The sequence below is a fragment of the Callospermophilus lateralis genome, chromosome 5 (assembly GCF_048772815.1).
Source record: "Callospermophilus lateralis isolate mCalLat2 chromosome 5, mCalLat2.hap1, whole genome shotgun sequence".
Classification (NCBI taxonomy): domain Eukaryota; kingdom Metazoa; phylum Chordata; class Mammalia; order Rodentia; family Sciuridae; genus Callospermophilus; species Callospermophilus lateralis.
Window position 1 is genome coordinate 35,571,946 of NC_135309.1, and position 14,530 is coordinate 35,586,475.

A 14,530-nucleotide genomic window follows, 5' to 3' on the forward strand; every position below is an offset into this window, starting at 1 on the left:
CCCAGAGTTACCACCAAAGCATCTTTAAAAAATTAAAAGTCCCAAGAGGAACCTGGTTGGCTCTTTCAGTGAAGACCTGGGAGTCTGACCTTTTTGAATCCTTCCTGTGGTGGGGCCAAGGAGGAATCATGTGGGACACAAAAACCCAACTTCAGTCTCTCCTTTTGTCCTGGTTGAATTTTGTGTTGAAAATCAAGCATTACTTTGGTAATTTAAGAAAAACTACAAGTCCCAAATTCCCATAGCTCATAGACCTGTCACAGACCCAGTGCCACTTGGACTGCCCATCACTTCTGGTGACCCAGAGGGGTCTGAGGACAGGAGTTCAGAATTGGGTTGGCTGTCCAGGAGCTCAGGATGGTCACCAGGAGGAACTGCTGCACTGCTGATGCCGGCCACCCTCAGGGCCCTCTCACCAACACCTGGGATTCAGCCATTCCAACCTTGGAAACTCTGTACCAGATCCTTCTTGATAAATCCACTAGAAATCAATCTCTTTCCTTTATACGATGCTGGATTTTCCACAAAGTAAAATCAAGATGAGTAAAGATGTGGTTTCTAGATAGTGCCCGACAAAGCGGAGGCCAGGGTATGAAGCGTCACCATTTGGGCCTATAAAAAGCTGCCACAAGAAGCAAAGGCCACAAGCCACTCAGCTTTGTCCAGCACATGACACGTCTGTTCCTCTGTTCTGTGCTGGCTTTGGGTCTCATGGCGCTCTGGTTGACTGTGGTCCTCACCCTTGCCTGCCTCGGTGGCCTCGCTGCCCCAGGCCCAGTGCCTCCTCCATCCCCAGCCTTCAGGGAACTCATTGAGGAGCTGGTCAACATCACGCAGGACCAGAAGGTGAGTATGAACTGGCCAGGCAAGGCACTGAGGGGCCAGGTGGGCACTATTAGGAAGAGGTCATGAGCAGATTGGGCCTGGACCTATATACCTGTGGGTGAAGAAAAGCCCCATGGACAAAGGGCCAGGCCAGGCCATAAGGGGTGGTGTGGGGGTGCAGCAATATGGACCTCTGAAGGAGTCCAGCAGAGCTCCTAGGGACCAGCTGCTCCCTGGTCTGGCCTTACCACTGACAGCTCCTTTTCAGCCAGTTGTGAGCAGAGAAGGGTCAAAGTCCTCCTAGAACCATTTGGAATTTGCCAGCTGGGTTTTGAAACTGCTCAGTCATTTACGGTGTCTTCTTCGCCATGGAAAGCTCCCCTGAAGCATCATTGTTAGCTGTTGGTGAAGCCCGCTCTGTGGGAGGAGTCCTCACAGAGTTGGCCCCTCTCCTCACTGGCATTGGCTCACACCAGGCCCACTGCTGGCTGCTTAACATGTCATTGTATTGCTGCCCACACCTCCAGAGGAAGGCGCCATGACCCCATTTTGCTAAAATTCAGTGAGGTTAATTGAAGGAGGCCAGGTTCAAACCAGGCCTGGTGGACCCCAGAAGGTTCCTAACTGTAGTACCCCTACTGCAGAGCACAGGTACCTAATTCCTCAGACGCCACTGACCCCCATCTGAATTGTCCTGATCAACCACAGACTGAGCCACCACCTCCCTCACCCAACCCGGCTCAGGGCCCTTCTCTGCAGGTCCCCTACCCTAGGTGTGGCGAGCTTTAAATAAAGCTTATCACTTATCAGTTTTTCTCCCTCAGCTCCAGGGCCCTCTATAATGAGTCCCCAGCCCCTTATGTAGAGCAGAAAATGAAGCTCAGGAGAGCTGAGGGGTTGCCAGGCCTGATGGAGCCATACCAGGGGTACTAGTGGGGACTATCCTGGTGGGGACCTGGCCCCGGGCTGGCTGGGGCCCTACCGGCCATCTGCTCACGGTCACTTTGCTCCCTCAGGCTCCCCTCTGCAATGGCAGCATGGTGTGGAGCGTCAACCTGACAGCTGGCGAGGTAAGGTCCTTTGGCGACTGGTGGGGAAGTGGCAGCAGCTGTAGGCCTTGGGATCGTCTTCTCTGAGCCTCACTCACACTCTGGGGCTTTCCCAATGAGCTTCAAGAGCTACCCTCTCTCCCTTACCACTGGGGCTCTTCCCCCCAACCCAAACCCACCTCTGCCAGGCTCTCAGGCCCTCTTCCTGTAAACACATCAGCCTTCCTATAAACACATCAGGCCTGACACCTGTGGTCTTCTCCCACAGTACTGTGCAGCCCTGGACTCCCTGATCAAGGTCTCCAACTGCAGTGCCATCCAGAAGACCCAGAGAATGCTGAGTGGCCTCTGCACACAAAAGAACACTGCTAGGGTAAGGCTCCCCCCACACCCCAGGCCCCTCCCACACCCACTCCTGGGTCCCAGGGAGCTCCCAGGGAACAAGGCTGAGTACCTGAAGTGTGTGTCCACCCAGGAGTGGGTCCACGGTGGCAATAGGAACATGGCCTTTGGGATTGACAGGCCTTGGACTCAAGGTCTCCTGCTTGAGCCTCAGTTTCCACTTCTGTAAAGTACAGATAATGGCAGTACTACCTCGGGGGACTTTTGTGAGGATTAAACAAGACAATCCCTGGAAAGCCCCTGGTTGTCCTTGCCCATGGCATCCACTAATGCGCTGGCTTCTCTGTCCTGCAGCAGGCTTCCACCATGCCCATCCCGGACACCAAAATTGAAGTGGGCCAGTTTGTGAAGAAACTGCTCAGTCATTTACGGTGTCTTCTTCGCCATGGAAAGCTCCCCTGAAGCATGAGATATGCAGAAATGGGCCCTGATTATTGAAGTTGCAGATTCATTTTCTTACCAATGTCAGAAACTGTGGGGGACATGGGGAGGAGGGGGGAAGGGAAAGATTGCCTTAGCTTAGACCTCAGCCTGTGTCACTTGCCTTCAGCTGTACCAACACTTGCCTGGGTGCCTGGGGCTCAGCCTAGTGGCCTCCTTTGTCCAGGGCTCTGAGCTCAAGGGACCCAGAGTGAAGACACTTCCCTGCACCTGAACCCCTCCCTAGGGCAAACTGTAGCATTCCAGTGGGTGCTGTTCTTGCCAGACAGGGACCTGCTTCACATAGGGTGACTGACTGAAGCAGAGACAGCTCAGGCCCATTTCTTCTTAGTCTTATTTATTACTGTGTGTTATTTAAGTGAGTGTCTGTTAGTGTTGGGGTGGGGGAGGCTTTCGCTGCCTGAGTGCCTATGACTTGGGTCTCTAGCGGAAAGCAGTGGGCATTGGTGGGGTCCCTAGTAACAAGTACTGTGCACACAATCCTGCTACCTCACTGGGGCTCTGGGGCCAAGGAGTAATTTATTATTTTGTCCTCATATTTAAAGTTAAGTATTAAATATGTTAGCAAAGAGTTAATAATATATGGAAAGGAGGCCTACGACAATGAAGGCCGCATGTGTGTGGACTGGGGGAGGGGGGTCACTGAACAAGCTCTTTCATTGTGCCAAACTGGAAGCCAGAAATAAAGATGGTGACAGATAAGCCTGATGATGTTTGCCTTTTTTTGGCCTCTGGGGACACCTGTCTGGTTACAGAACTTCGAGGAGCTCTGTGAGAGGCAGGCTGGTGGGAGGAAGGGGAGTGAGGTGCGAGACCTGAGCTGGAAAGAGTAAGCAAACCCTTGGGATTGGAGGCACATGGCCTTGGGGTTGGGGGCTACCCACAGTGCAGAGAGGAAGCTGGAGCTGGCAGGTCAAGGTTCAAGGAGGGTGTGGAATGGGTGGAAGACCTCCAAGATGAATCATTGCCAGGACTCCAGCTGTGTCCAGCTGTGTCCGGCATGGCCCACACACTCTCACGTCACCCTAAAGGGCAGAGGAAGACTCTGAGGCTCAGGAGAGTAAGTGGCTCACCCAAGGTCACTAGGGATCAAAGCCAGAGTTTGAACCCAAGTTCACTCCAAGTCCAAAGCCCATGCTCTCAATGGCTCCGCCTGGCTGAGTGCCATCGGTCTGAGGGCAGTATTTCCCTGTCATCAGCCTGCTGGGCACCCCCATTGACAGGGAGTGTACTGTCTGCTTCCTGGGTCAGCCCCTTCCATGTCTGGACACCACTCAGGAGGAAGTGCTCTCCACCCCCTTTGTGAACAAAGAGGCATCCGCTCACAGCCTCTGGACCAGGATGGACCAGAATGGGTGCAAGGGCCCCAGCTGCCCCACTCCGCAGAGCAGGCCTGTTTTACTCTCCTGTGGGCCCAGCGTCCCTGGAGTCTGGAAGCAACAGCCCACAGCTGAAGCCTTGCCTCTCAGCCCCTCTGGGAGGTGCCCAGAGCAGAGGGTGGCTCCAGAGGATGAGATGCTTTGCAGCATGGGTGGAGGGTTACCAGGGCAGTCTCACACTGGCAGGCAGGCACCCTAGGATGGTGTGTCTCCCAGCAAAAGGATGGCTGCAGCTGAGTACTCAGGAACCAGCCCTTCCATTCCTTACCTCACTGCTGCGGGGAAAGGAGAGGGAAGAAGGAGTGGAACTGGGCTGGGAGTGTGGGGATGCTCAGCCAGGGGGAGAAGGCCTGGGGAGGGAACACACGACTGTGTGGACAGGGCTGGGACTGGCTCTCTGGAGTGCCAAGGAGGTCACAGGACCTAAGTCCCATTACATTGGCTGAGGACCACCTGTGGCTCCACAGGTATAAGCCACCTGGGCTGCTGAGGACAAGGCATCACATGGCCCGAGGCTTGGCATCACAAAGAACTTAAAAATGGGGAGGCTGCTCTCCCTTGGGAGGCCCCCCCCCCCCGGCCCTCTGGAGGTGAGGCTTCACTGCTTCCTGGGAGGTGGAGGAGGCTGGAAAGCACCACACAGTGGAGTGGGTAAGCCAGGCTCTTAGCGTCCCTCTCCATCCACAGTCCGGGACTTTCAGACCAAGAATATTTATGAAAAAGTAATGTTTTTTCTCTCTTAAACTGAACTTAGTGATCCATTCTCCAGTAGCATGAATTTCAAACTTATCTTTTCCGCCCCTCTCCATGACCAATTATTTGGCCTGTCTGTTCAAAAAGATGGAGACTCATCCAGTGAAATTTCATGGGAATCCCTCAAGAACTAAGCCTGGCATTTGGGTCCCTGAGGATTTTTTTCCCCAGGATGCATTCCAAGCCACCCACCCATTCAGGCGGTATTGGGGGCTGGTGCACAGAGCAGATGGGCTGTGCCAGGCCCTGCCACTAGGGGTCCACAGCTTGCCACATCCTCAGCCCTGCCAAAGCTCCTGCCAGTCTCAGGAGACTTGTCCCCCAAACAGGGGAACCTGTGGGTTCCCAGTGGTGTGCAGTGGGCTGGAGTAGGTACAGGGCCTTCCAGGGAAGAGGGATGCCTTTCAGAGGCACAGAACCAAGCTGCTGCTGGTGACAATAGTGAGGTGGCCCGGTCAGGAATGAGAAAGAAAAGAAACAGAAGAAAAGGCAGGTGTCAGCCACAGTGGCTGGGAGCATCGTGGCCTGGGGACCGACCTCTGGGTATTTGCTGAGTTTTCAGGATAAGGCCTGGCCTCCTCCATAGACAAGGCAAATCCTTAATAGGACCAGGAGAGAAGGGTTGAGAAGAGATAAGAGTAGTTATGAGTGGGAGGCAAATGGCAGCCGGGGGCCCAGGGTGGGGAGCCCCTTGGTGCCACCTGGAACCCTAGGCCGGGGAGGTTTCACTGGAAGAGGGGCCAGGGCTCAAGTGAGAAGCGAGACACAAGCGTGAGTTTCCTGTGAAACACACCTCTGTTTGCTGCTCAGATGAGGTGTCAGAAAACACTGCAAGTCACCTCAGGGGTTTCTCTGAGGCCGGCCCCTGCAGGCTCAGGATGAGGAGGAGCAGGACCAGGGGACTAGGCCAGCATCTGTGTCCTGTGGCAGAGGAGCAGCCTGAAGGCTGGGGTTATCAGTCTATCAGCTTATCACGTTTTCATTATGGTCAACGGGGAGGTGTCTTCGGCTCAGTCTCTCTGTCAGTGAACTGGTCAGTTCTAAGAAACCCAAACCCTGCTCCTCCCTCAGCCTGGCCCCCTTCTGGGATGGCCATCGGTGGAGGCTGATGGTGCTCCAGGAGGTGTGCCCAGCCTGGACACTATGGCCATGCCAAGCTCCCAGAGATCCAGGCTGGCCAGGACAAGGCATATGTCCACAGTCGGCCTCCCACACAATGCCCTCTCTACCCTGAAAAATAAAAGTCATGAGGCATCATTATCTTCATTCATTTCTCAGCTCCACCCAAAAGCGACAGGGTACATGGTTTGCAACGAACTTTCCCAGATCAACTGATTTCTCAGCAGCCAGGGAGGGCCCCATGACGAAGCCATTTGAAATCCCAGAAGCAATTTTCTACTTACGACCTCACTTTCTGTTGCGCTCTCTCCCTTCCCTGCCCCGGGGCCTTCTCTTGTGGAAAGTGGTTCTCTCTCAGTGTCGCTCAGAAACGCCTCCAGCCCAGTGCACTGCCTTGGCTGCTGTGTGGTCAGAGGTGACGCAGACACCCAAATTAAATATAGCAACTCTCGTCAGCTCGTCCTCTACATCACTATGGACAAGACTGCGGGGGCCGCTCGGCTTTTCCTGAAACCCACGTGGGGAGGAAGACCCAAGTCAGCCATGGTGGCCCCTATGACCTATTGGCTGCCCAGACCAGAAGATCTATGAGCCCTTGCCCAGCCCCAGGCCTACACCAGAGGACCCAAAGTGAACATCACACCAGGAAAAGCAATTTCTCGTTGATTTTCTCTTCTTTCTTCTACTCTTTGTTGCCCACAAGTTCTATAATAAGCATACATTTATTTCCCAATGGGGAACAAAGAAATTTAAATTTTAAAAAGTGACAAGAACCTGAGATTGGCATCTGATCCCTGGAGAAGCTGATTAAGACTGGGGCAGGTGAAGGGCCCAGCAGGATTCTCCTGACCCTTAGCTCTCCCAGGAGAGGGGCTGGGGACCTGCAGGGGCCTGAGAGGCAGCACCTACAGCCTGGCCAGGGGCCCACCGCTTCTACCTGGGCTGGGCCTCTTGGGCCAGTCATATCCTTCAATGACCTAGAGAGAGGAGGGTACTCTATTCCTGGGGATCTTCTCCTGGCCCTGGCCTGCCAGGCTGGGTCAGAGGAGCCAATGGAAGGGAGATGGGAAAGGGCCGGTGGCCAGTCCAGCTCTGAGAGTGATCTTGGGACAGATAGAAGATTTCTGCTGACTCTTCAGCAGAGTCCCCTCTCAGGAGAAAGACTTCCACCTGCTTCTCAAAGAACAGAGGACGGCAGCCTGCGCAGCTATGTGTCCCCCTGCTCACCGAAGCCAGAGGCCAGCCGTACCCACCTTAGCTCCTGTGCCCCTGAGCAGGGTCCTCCCTGCATCTGTGCTCAGGGTTCCTTCCCCTGCCTTCTTAGGGATGTGGGCAGAACATGCAGCCCGGGGCTTGCAGCAGGGACTCCCCAGTAAAACCAGCCCTGACTTGAAGTCCCACTGTGACCCTGACTTCTGCTGTTGTCTCTTGGGCCACATCTCAGTTGCCCCTCTGTGAATCGGAGCTCCATTCACTCACTCATTCAACAAGAACTGACTGAGACCTTGCTAGATGGAAGACACTGTTCCAGGTGCTGGGATCCACGATGAACAAAGCAAGGTTACTTCTAGTGGGGGACAGAATACATGAAGCAGCAGCACAGGGCGTGTCAGGTGGCCCAAGTGTGCTCCAGAGGCGGCCAGGACGGTCCAGGAGATCCTCCCCCATGAGAAGGATGAGAACAGAGGCCCAGGGAGAGGGAGGGAGGCTGGGAGAGAGCCATTTGCATATGGGAGGAAAAGCATCCAGCAGAGAGGGCTCTGCAAATGGCACCCATTTCCTCCACGTGGCTGCAGCCCAGGAAGGTGGCCGGCAAGGGCCAGGAGACCCGCCAGGCCTCCCCTGCTAGGAATCCCTCTGACTCAGGTTTTGACAGAACCATTCTGGCTGCTGTGAGAAGTAAGGAAGGTGGGTCATGAGGCTCCCAAAGAAATCCAGGCAGGAAATGAGAGGAGACATGGCGGTGGGGGAGTGAGAGGTAGGAATATTGTGGAAGATGTGTGTGTGAGAGTGTGTATGGATCAATGTAAATATCAACACACATATTTACATAAATATGTAAGAGATTATGGACATAAATACATACAGAGGTGTACATGACGTTAAGAAATATTAAATAATCAAAGTGTGAAATATGATATATCAAGAACTATGTAATGTTTTGAACAACCAACAATAAAAATTAATTAAAAAGAAAAGAAATATTAAATACATTTAAGTTTGCTATCCATAGAAGTTTTTGTTGTTATTGTTGTTTTGCTTTTTGGTGTGCTGAGGATTAAACCCAGGGCCCGGCCCATGCTCAGCAAGCACACTATCACTGAGCTACGCTCCCAGCCCCATTAAGGCTTTAAAGTCTCTTATTATAGAAAAGCTGAATGATTTAAGCCAGGCGTGGTGGTGCACGCCTATAATCCCAGGAACTTGGGAGCCTGAGGCGGGAGGATCACAAGTGTGAAGCCAGCCTCAGCGACTTAGCGAGACCCTGCCTCAAAAATTAAAAAGGGTTGGGGATGTGGCTTAGTGGTTAAGCTCCTCTGGGTTTGAGTCCTGGTGCCAAAAAAAGAAAGAAAAAAAGAAAAGTTAAAACATTTACAAAAGTAACTTCCTGGCGTCCATTGTCCTACCTCATCAGTCAGTGACTGAAGGCCAATTTCGTCTAATCCCTACACCCTTCATATCCCTCCAACAATATTATATCATTAAGTCTGAACACAGTGCAGAGGCTGTGAGGAGGTTGGATGTGGGTGTGTGAGATTTTTAGGAGCAACTTGAAGGATGGAGTTGCCATTTGCTGAGCTGGGGAGGCTTGTGCTCCAGAAGATTCCCTCGAAATGCAACTATCAACCAGGCCTCCATCCCCCTTGCAGCCTGAACCCCAGAAAAGTCTGCCTTTCACACACCATGGGCTCCTTCCAGCCTGCATCTGTTCCACTGCACTCGGAAACCATCTCACAGATGTCACCACTTATCAGTTCATCGCTGAATCCAGCTGACAGTCTTGTGCCTTATCTTGCCTCACCTATGAGGACCATCTGATGTGCTGACCACTTGCTTCTCCTTTCTGAGACTCTCATATCTGGGTTCTTAGCCTGCCCTGCCCAGGGCCTCTTGTCAGGCCACCTGCCCCCTCTTCTGCCTCGTTACCTCCCAGTATTCTGGTGTATCTTACGTCATTTCTTGTCCTGCTCTTTCCTTGACCCCTGACGATACATTTTCCCCCTGTAGCTTAGTCTATAGACTAAGAATTTCCTCCATGCTCAGAGCTGTGGTCACCCCTCAATTTACCATTCCAAACCACCACCTGCCCTCCTAAACCACCATCTTTTTGAAGGGCAGCTCCCTGAGCCAGGAACCTGGGGCCCCATGATTCCCCACTCTCCCTCACCCTGGGTGAATCTGGATTCAGCAGATTCCAAATACTGCTGCTTATATCAACAGCTGGCTTTTTTGATTTGCCAGGCACCATGCAAATAGTTTCTATGTATGACCTCACACAATCGCCCCATACCCCAATAATTAGGCCAGGTTATTTATTTATTTATTTAATAATACCAGAGATTAGGTACCCAGGGGTGTTTAACTACTGACCCACACCCCCAGCCCTATTTTGTATTTTTCTTAGAGATAGGGTCTCACTGAGTTGCTTCGGGCCTCGATAAATTGCTGGGGCTGGTTCTGAACTTGTGATCCTCCTGCCTTAGCCTCCTGAACCACTGGGATTATAGCCCAGTTTTATAGAGATGCTTGGACAGGGTAGCTTTTCCAAGGACAGAACTAGCTGGGTGCCCTCAATTCTAGACACTGTACAACTGCTGATTGACCAATCCACAGTATTCTTTCCCAAAGCACTTTTTCCAGTCCGGCCATGCCAGCTTCTCTGTCCAGGGATGACTCCCTGCCATGGCTCCAGTCCCCACCCTGCCAGTCCTCTACTCCTAGCAGAAATACATTATTCCAATCTCCACTTAAACATCATTTCATGCACAGAATCATCATTTCTTCAGTAAGCCTGTTAGGAGCTGAACAGGTTCTTGCCACCCAAGTAAGGGAAGAGGAAGGAAGGTGAGAGCCACAGGGCACAGGTTGGGCAGAGGCTGTGGGGATGGCTGCCTAGGCAAGCCTGAGCCGCCCAGGTGCCTTGCTGAACCTCAGTTCTTCTCCCCTTCTAGGGTGCCTTCCAATACTGCAGACTTGAATGAGCACAGTGACATTTCTCAGACTCCCTGAAGCGAGGGTCTGGATGCAAACTGGCTTCTCCAACGAGCTGTGGATGGGAGAGGAGAGGTCATCACCATCCTCCTTTTCCTTTGGGCTGTGGGGAGATAAGATTTTCTCCTGGAGCAGTTTTGTAGGTGATGGGAGGCTGTTGGGGCAGCATCCCCACATTGGAGTCCTGTAGGGTGGGGTGCCAATGACCATAGCCTCAGAGGCAGGGGCCCCCCTGTGGGTCAGCTCTTTAGAATCCAGAGCCCAGGCTGGAGACTGCTCCTCTCCCTCCCAACACAGTTATAGCACCTGCTTAAGTCCTGTTCTGACTAAAGCATCCATGGCAGTGTCTATTTCCTGTCTGGAATCCAGCAACAAGAGTCTGAGGGCTGCAGAGTAACAATCATAACTCACCAGAAACAAGGACAGGGATCCACAGGCTAACAAGGAGACATCTGGGAGGGACAAGTGTGGGTAGCATCCATGAGGCTCCGTTGCCCAGTCTGGCCTTGGATTTGCTAACATCTGGCCAACCAAGAGAGGACTAATGATCACAATCTTGCCACTCCCAGAGGGCTCACATATGTGGGCACTTTTCTAAGTACTTTAAGTTTTAACTTATTTATTCCTCATAACAACCTCAAGAGCCAAGTACAGCTGCCTCTCCCCCACACTGTACAGAAGATGCTGAGGGCATGCTCAAGGTCATCTTGGGAGGACACAGTGCAACCAGGCCTGATGGGCTGTGGAGCTGAGTCCCCCCCTCTCTTAGCCATGTGAGCTCGGGCAGCCTCTGGGAACAGCCACCCTTTAAAGAGGGACATGTGCCAACTGCTAAATCTCTCCTTTACTCCTCAAAGGAATCCAAAAGGAAGAGCTACACCATTCCTGAGGAAACTGAGGCCCAAGGTTAGTGATCCGCCCATGTCACAGAGTCAATAAGTGACATGTTTTCTGGACTCCACCACCCAGTGCTTGTGACTGCTGTTTCAGGGTCTGGGTGGAAAGTTCTTTGGCCAGGGAGGGGCTAGTGCTGGTTCTCAGCTTGCCTGAAGGGCAAGGGCAAGGACAAGGGTCTGAGATGGATACTGCCAGAGCCCAGGAGCGTCTTTCTGCTTCTCTCCTAAGCTTTGGTGCCCACCTGCCCACCAGTCACTGCCCACAACTCCTGCGGGCTTGGTGGTTCCTTCGTGGTGATGGCCGCTGCTGTCCTCTCTGTCTGTGATGGTGCAGACATCCATCTTCCCAACCTCTGCCTGGCCGGCCACACTCACAGGTGCCATGGTGCTGTCAGTGCAGGGCAGGACAGCCACTTTCTTCCCTTTGAGACGGGAAACTTCTGGTCACTTTCCAAAGTTCATCCTTTTTTCTCTTGCCTCATTCAACAAACAGAACAGTCAGTATTCTGCTTCTGAGCTAAAGGCTCCCATATTATATTCCTTTTCTGACTCACCTCCCACTGCTTCTGAGATGCTCCAGAACCCAGACTGCCTCCAGCTCTGGCTCTGCCACCTGGCCTTTCCTTGAGAGTCAGAGTTATTTAGCAGGACTCCTCCAGCGTGGCAGTGCTCTGAACAGACTTCCTCTGCTCACTCTGAGCCGCTACCCTGCCTCACTCCACACAAGGGTTAATCTGAGCTGATGTCCCCACCTGTCCTGCAAGAAACCTCATGTTCTTCTCACAAACTCTCCCCTGACTTCACCCAGAGAGGTCTGGCTCTTGGTCCAATGGCTACACCCCTTGGAATAAAGAATGCAGTTGTTCTTTGTCACTAGTGCCTGAAAAATCCTAAATCCATGGGATTTCCTGAGCAATAGGCCTATCTTTGTTATTCATGGTGGGACCTGATCATTTGCGCCAGTCAAGAGACTCCTGATGGACCCCGAGATATTTTTTGCCTATGAGACGAATCAGGATGAGGTTGGCCACACCACTGAGAGACTATGGTCTCGGCCTGGCCTCTGCCAGTGGAGGGGGCCCAGAGAATGGGTTCAACTGAGTGTCCAGTGGTCCAATCAACCATGCCTGCACAGCACAACCCCAGGAAAAACTCTGGACACCAACACTCAGGGGAGTCTCCCTGATTCGGAAATACTCTGAATTCTGTCACACACTGAGGAGCTGAGAAAGTGAGGCTCTGGGACTTCATGGGGGAGAAGATAATGGAAGCTGAGTTTGGGTCCCTCCTAGACTTCACTCTCCACTTCTCCTCTTTGGTCTTGTTCTCATTTACATTTTTGTTCTAAAGAAAAAAAAATTGTGCCAGGTGCAGTGGCCCATGCCTGTAATCCCAGCAGCTTGGAGGGTGAGGCAGGAGGATTGCAAGTTCAAAGCCAGCCTCAGCAACTTAGGACCTAAACAACTCAGTGAGACCCTGTCTCTAAAAAAAATACAACAAAGGGCTGGGGATGTGGCTCAGTGATTGAGCACTCCTGAGTTCAATCTCCAGGAAAGAAAGAAAGAAAGAAAAGAAAGAAAGAAAGAAAGAAAGAAAGAAAGAAAGAAAGAAAGAAAGAAAGAAAGAAAGAAAGAAAGAAAGAAATTCATTATGACTTTATGTAGCACTTTCATGATTCCCTGAGTCATTCTAGCAAATTACTGAACCTTTGAGCGTAGTGGGAACCCCCAGATTTGTAGCCAGATGATCATAAGTAAGGGTGGGATGAGGTCTCCCAATATGCAACCAGTATCTGCAGGAGGGTGGTCTTGTGGAAGGCTGTGCCTTTAACTGTGAATTGTGGCACAACTGCAGGAAGCTGACGTCAGAAGTCATAGCACGGAGTTTAGCAACGTCATTGCATGGTCCCAAGAGAAGGATCCTGAACAAGGTCTAAGGATCCTCCTGACACATTTTCCAGAGTCTCAACTTCACAGAGCCTGAGACACTGCAATAAATTCCAAAGCTGCATGTGTACAACAGAACACTATTCAGCCTTAATAAAGAAGGCTACTGGGACACCTGTGACAAAGTGGATGACCTGGGAGGATGTCATGCTTAGGGAAATAAACCAGGCCCAGGCAAATACCACATGATCTCCTTTACTTGTGGAATCTAAAAAGTTAAACTGACAGACAAACATATACTTAATAACAATGCTGCCGCAGTCTGGCTGGGAGAAATGGCAGGGGGGGGGGTGACAAGGAACTTGTGAAGGTTGATACAGCGGGAGCCGCTTTATTGCAGGACAGCAGAGGTATATATACTTAACTAATTACACACAGCTTATCTTAATTAACATAAACTAGATACAGCAGTCAACCAATAAGGAATCATCATCTTAATGATTACACACAGCTTAACTTAATTGACATAATCTAGACACAGCAGTCAGTCATTAAGGAATCTCTATCATCTTAATGGCTTGCTGGCGTTACCACTCCTCTTGGCAAAGTGCCAGGCGCCATCTTGACTTGTCTGTGGCTCTCAACACAATGCATTGTATTTTTTTATTTCTTTTTCTTTTTTATTTTTTTTTAATATTTATTTTTTAGTTTTTGGCAGATGCAACATCTTTGTTTGTATGTGGTACTGAGGATCAAACCCTCACGCATGCCTAGCATGCATGCCAGGCGAGCGTGCTACCGCTTGAGCCACATCCCCAGCCCCGAATTGTATTTTTTATATTTATTTTTTAGTTGTAGTTGGACACAATTACATTTATTTTATTTACTTATCTTTATGTGGTGCTGAGGATCGAACCCAGGGCCTCGCATGTGCTAGGCAAGTGCTCTACTGCTGAGCCACAACCCCAGCCCCAATGCATTGTATTCTTAAAAATCATGGACTGTAGGTAGATTTGAAGTGTTCTCACCACAAATGAATACTGTGTTTATTGTGTGCTTAAGCAATTACACAATACACACATTTTAAAAAAAAAATTCAGAAGCCCATCCTTACAACTCATTACTTATTTTGAGACCCTGTCTCAAAATAAAAATAAAAAAGTGCTGGGAGGTAGCCCGTGGTAGAGCGCTTGCCTCGCATGTGCAAGGCACTGGGTTTGGTCTCTAGCATCACAAAAAATTGAAACTACAATTCCATATGCCATAAATACACAATTTTTGTCTTTAGGCTGACTAACAGCGTGAGGCAATGTTCACCTCACCAGAGCCACAAGAATTAGATTAAGACAGCATGTGGGTGATGGGGTATTCACAAAGAGAACTGATGGGTGACTTGGAAGATTGTCGTCCCTTTTCCTAAGTAGCTGGGAATGTGTTCAAGTTTCTCTTAAAAAGTGGTCACTCCTGAAGCCCCAGGATAGACAACCTTCAACCTTGCCCAGGGCCTTCTTCTTGGTATAGACCCTAAAGGACCAGGTGGGACCCAACCTGGGCCCCACCTGATGTTA

The 14,530-nt window shown here is 51.1% G+C and overlaps 1 protein-coding gene across 1 annotated transcript; it reads left to right on the forward strand.

Moving 5' to 3' along the window:
- The first annotated feature begins 699 nt into the window (after positions 1–699).
- Il13 (interleukin 13) lies at positions 700–2,678 on the forward strand. Its single transcript, XM_076857609.2, has 4 exons — positions 700–846; positions 1,842–1,895; positions 2,143–2,247; positions 2,571–2,678. Exons 1-4 carry the CDS (start codon positions 712–714, stop codon positions 2,676–2,678), a joined length of 402 nt encoding a protein of 133 aa, XP_076713724.1. The 5' UTR covers positions 700–711.
- Positions 2,679–14,530: the final 11,852 nt, after the last annotated feature.

What these genes read in the sequence shown, in the direction of transcription:
- Il13 (XM_076857609.2), top strand. Translation starts at nt 712, where the DNA reads ATGGCGCTCTGGTTGACTGTGGTCCTCACCCTTGCCTGCCTCGGTGGC. An exon ending in ACATCACGCAGGACCAGAAG is followed by an intron (nt 847 to 1,841) that starts GTGAGTATGAAC and finishes TTGCTCCCTCAG; the next exon opens with GCTCCCCTCTGCAATGGCAG. An exon ending in TCAACCTGACAGCTGGCGAG is followed by an intron (nt 1,896 to 2,142) that starts GTAAGGTCCTTT and finishes CTTCTCCCACAG; the next exon opens with TACTGTGCAGCCCTGGACTC.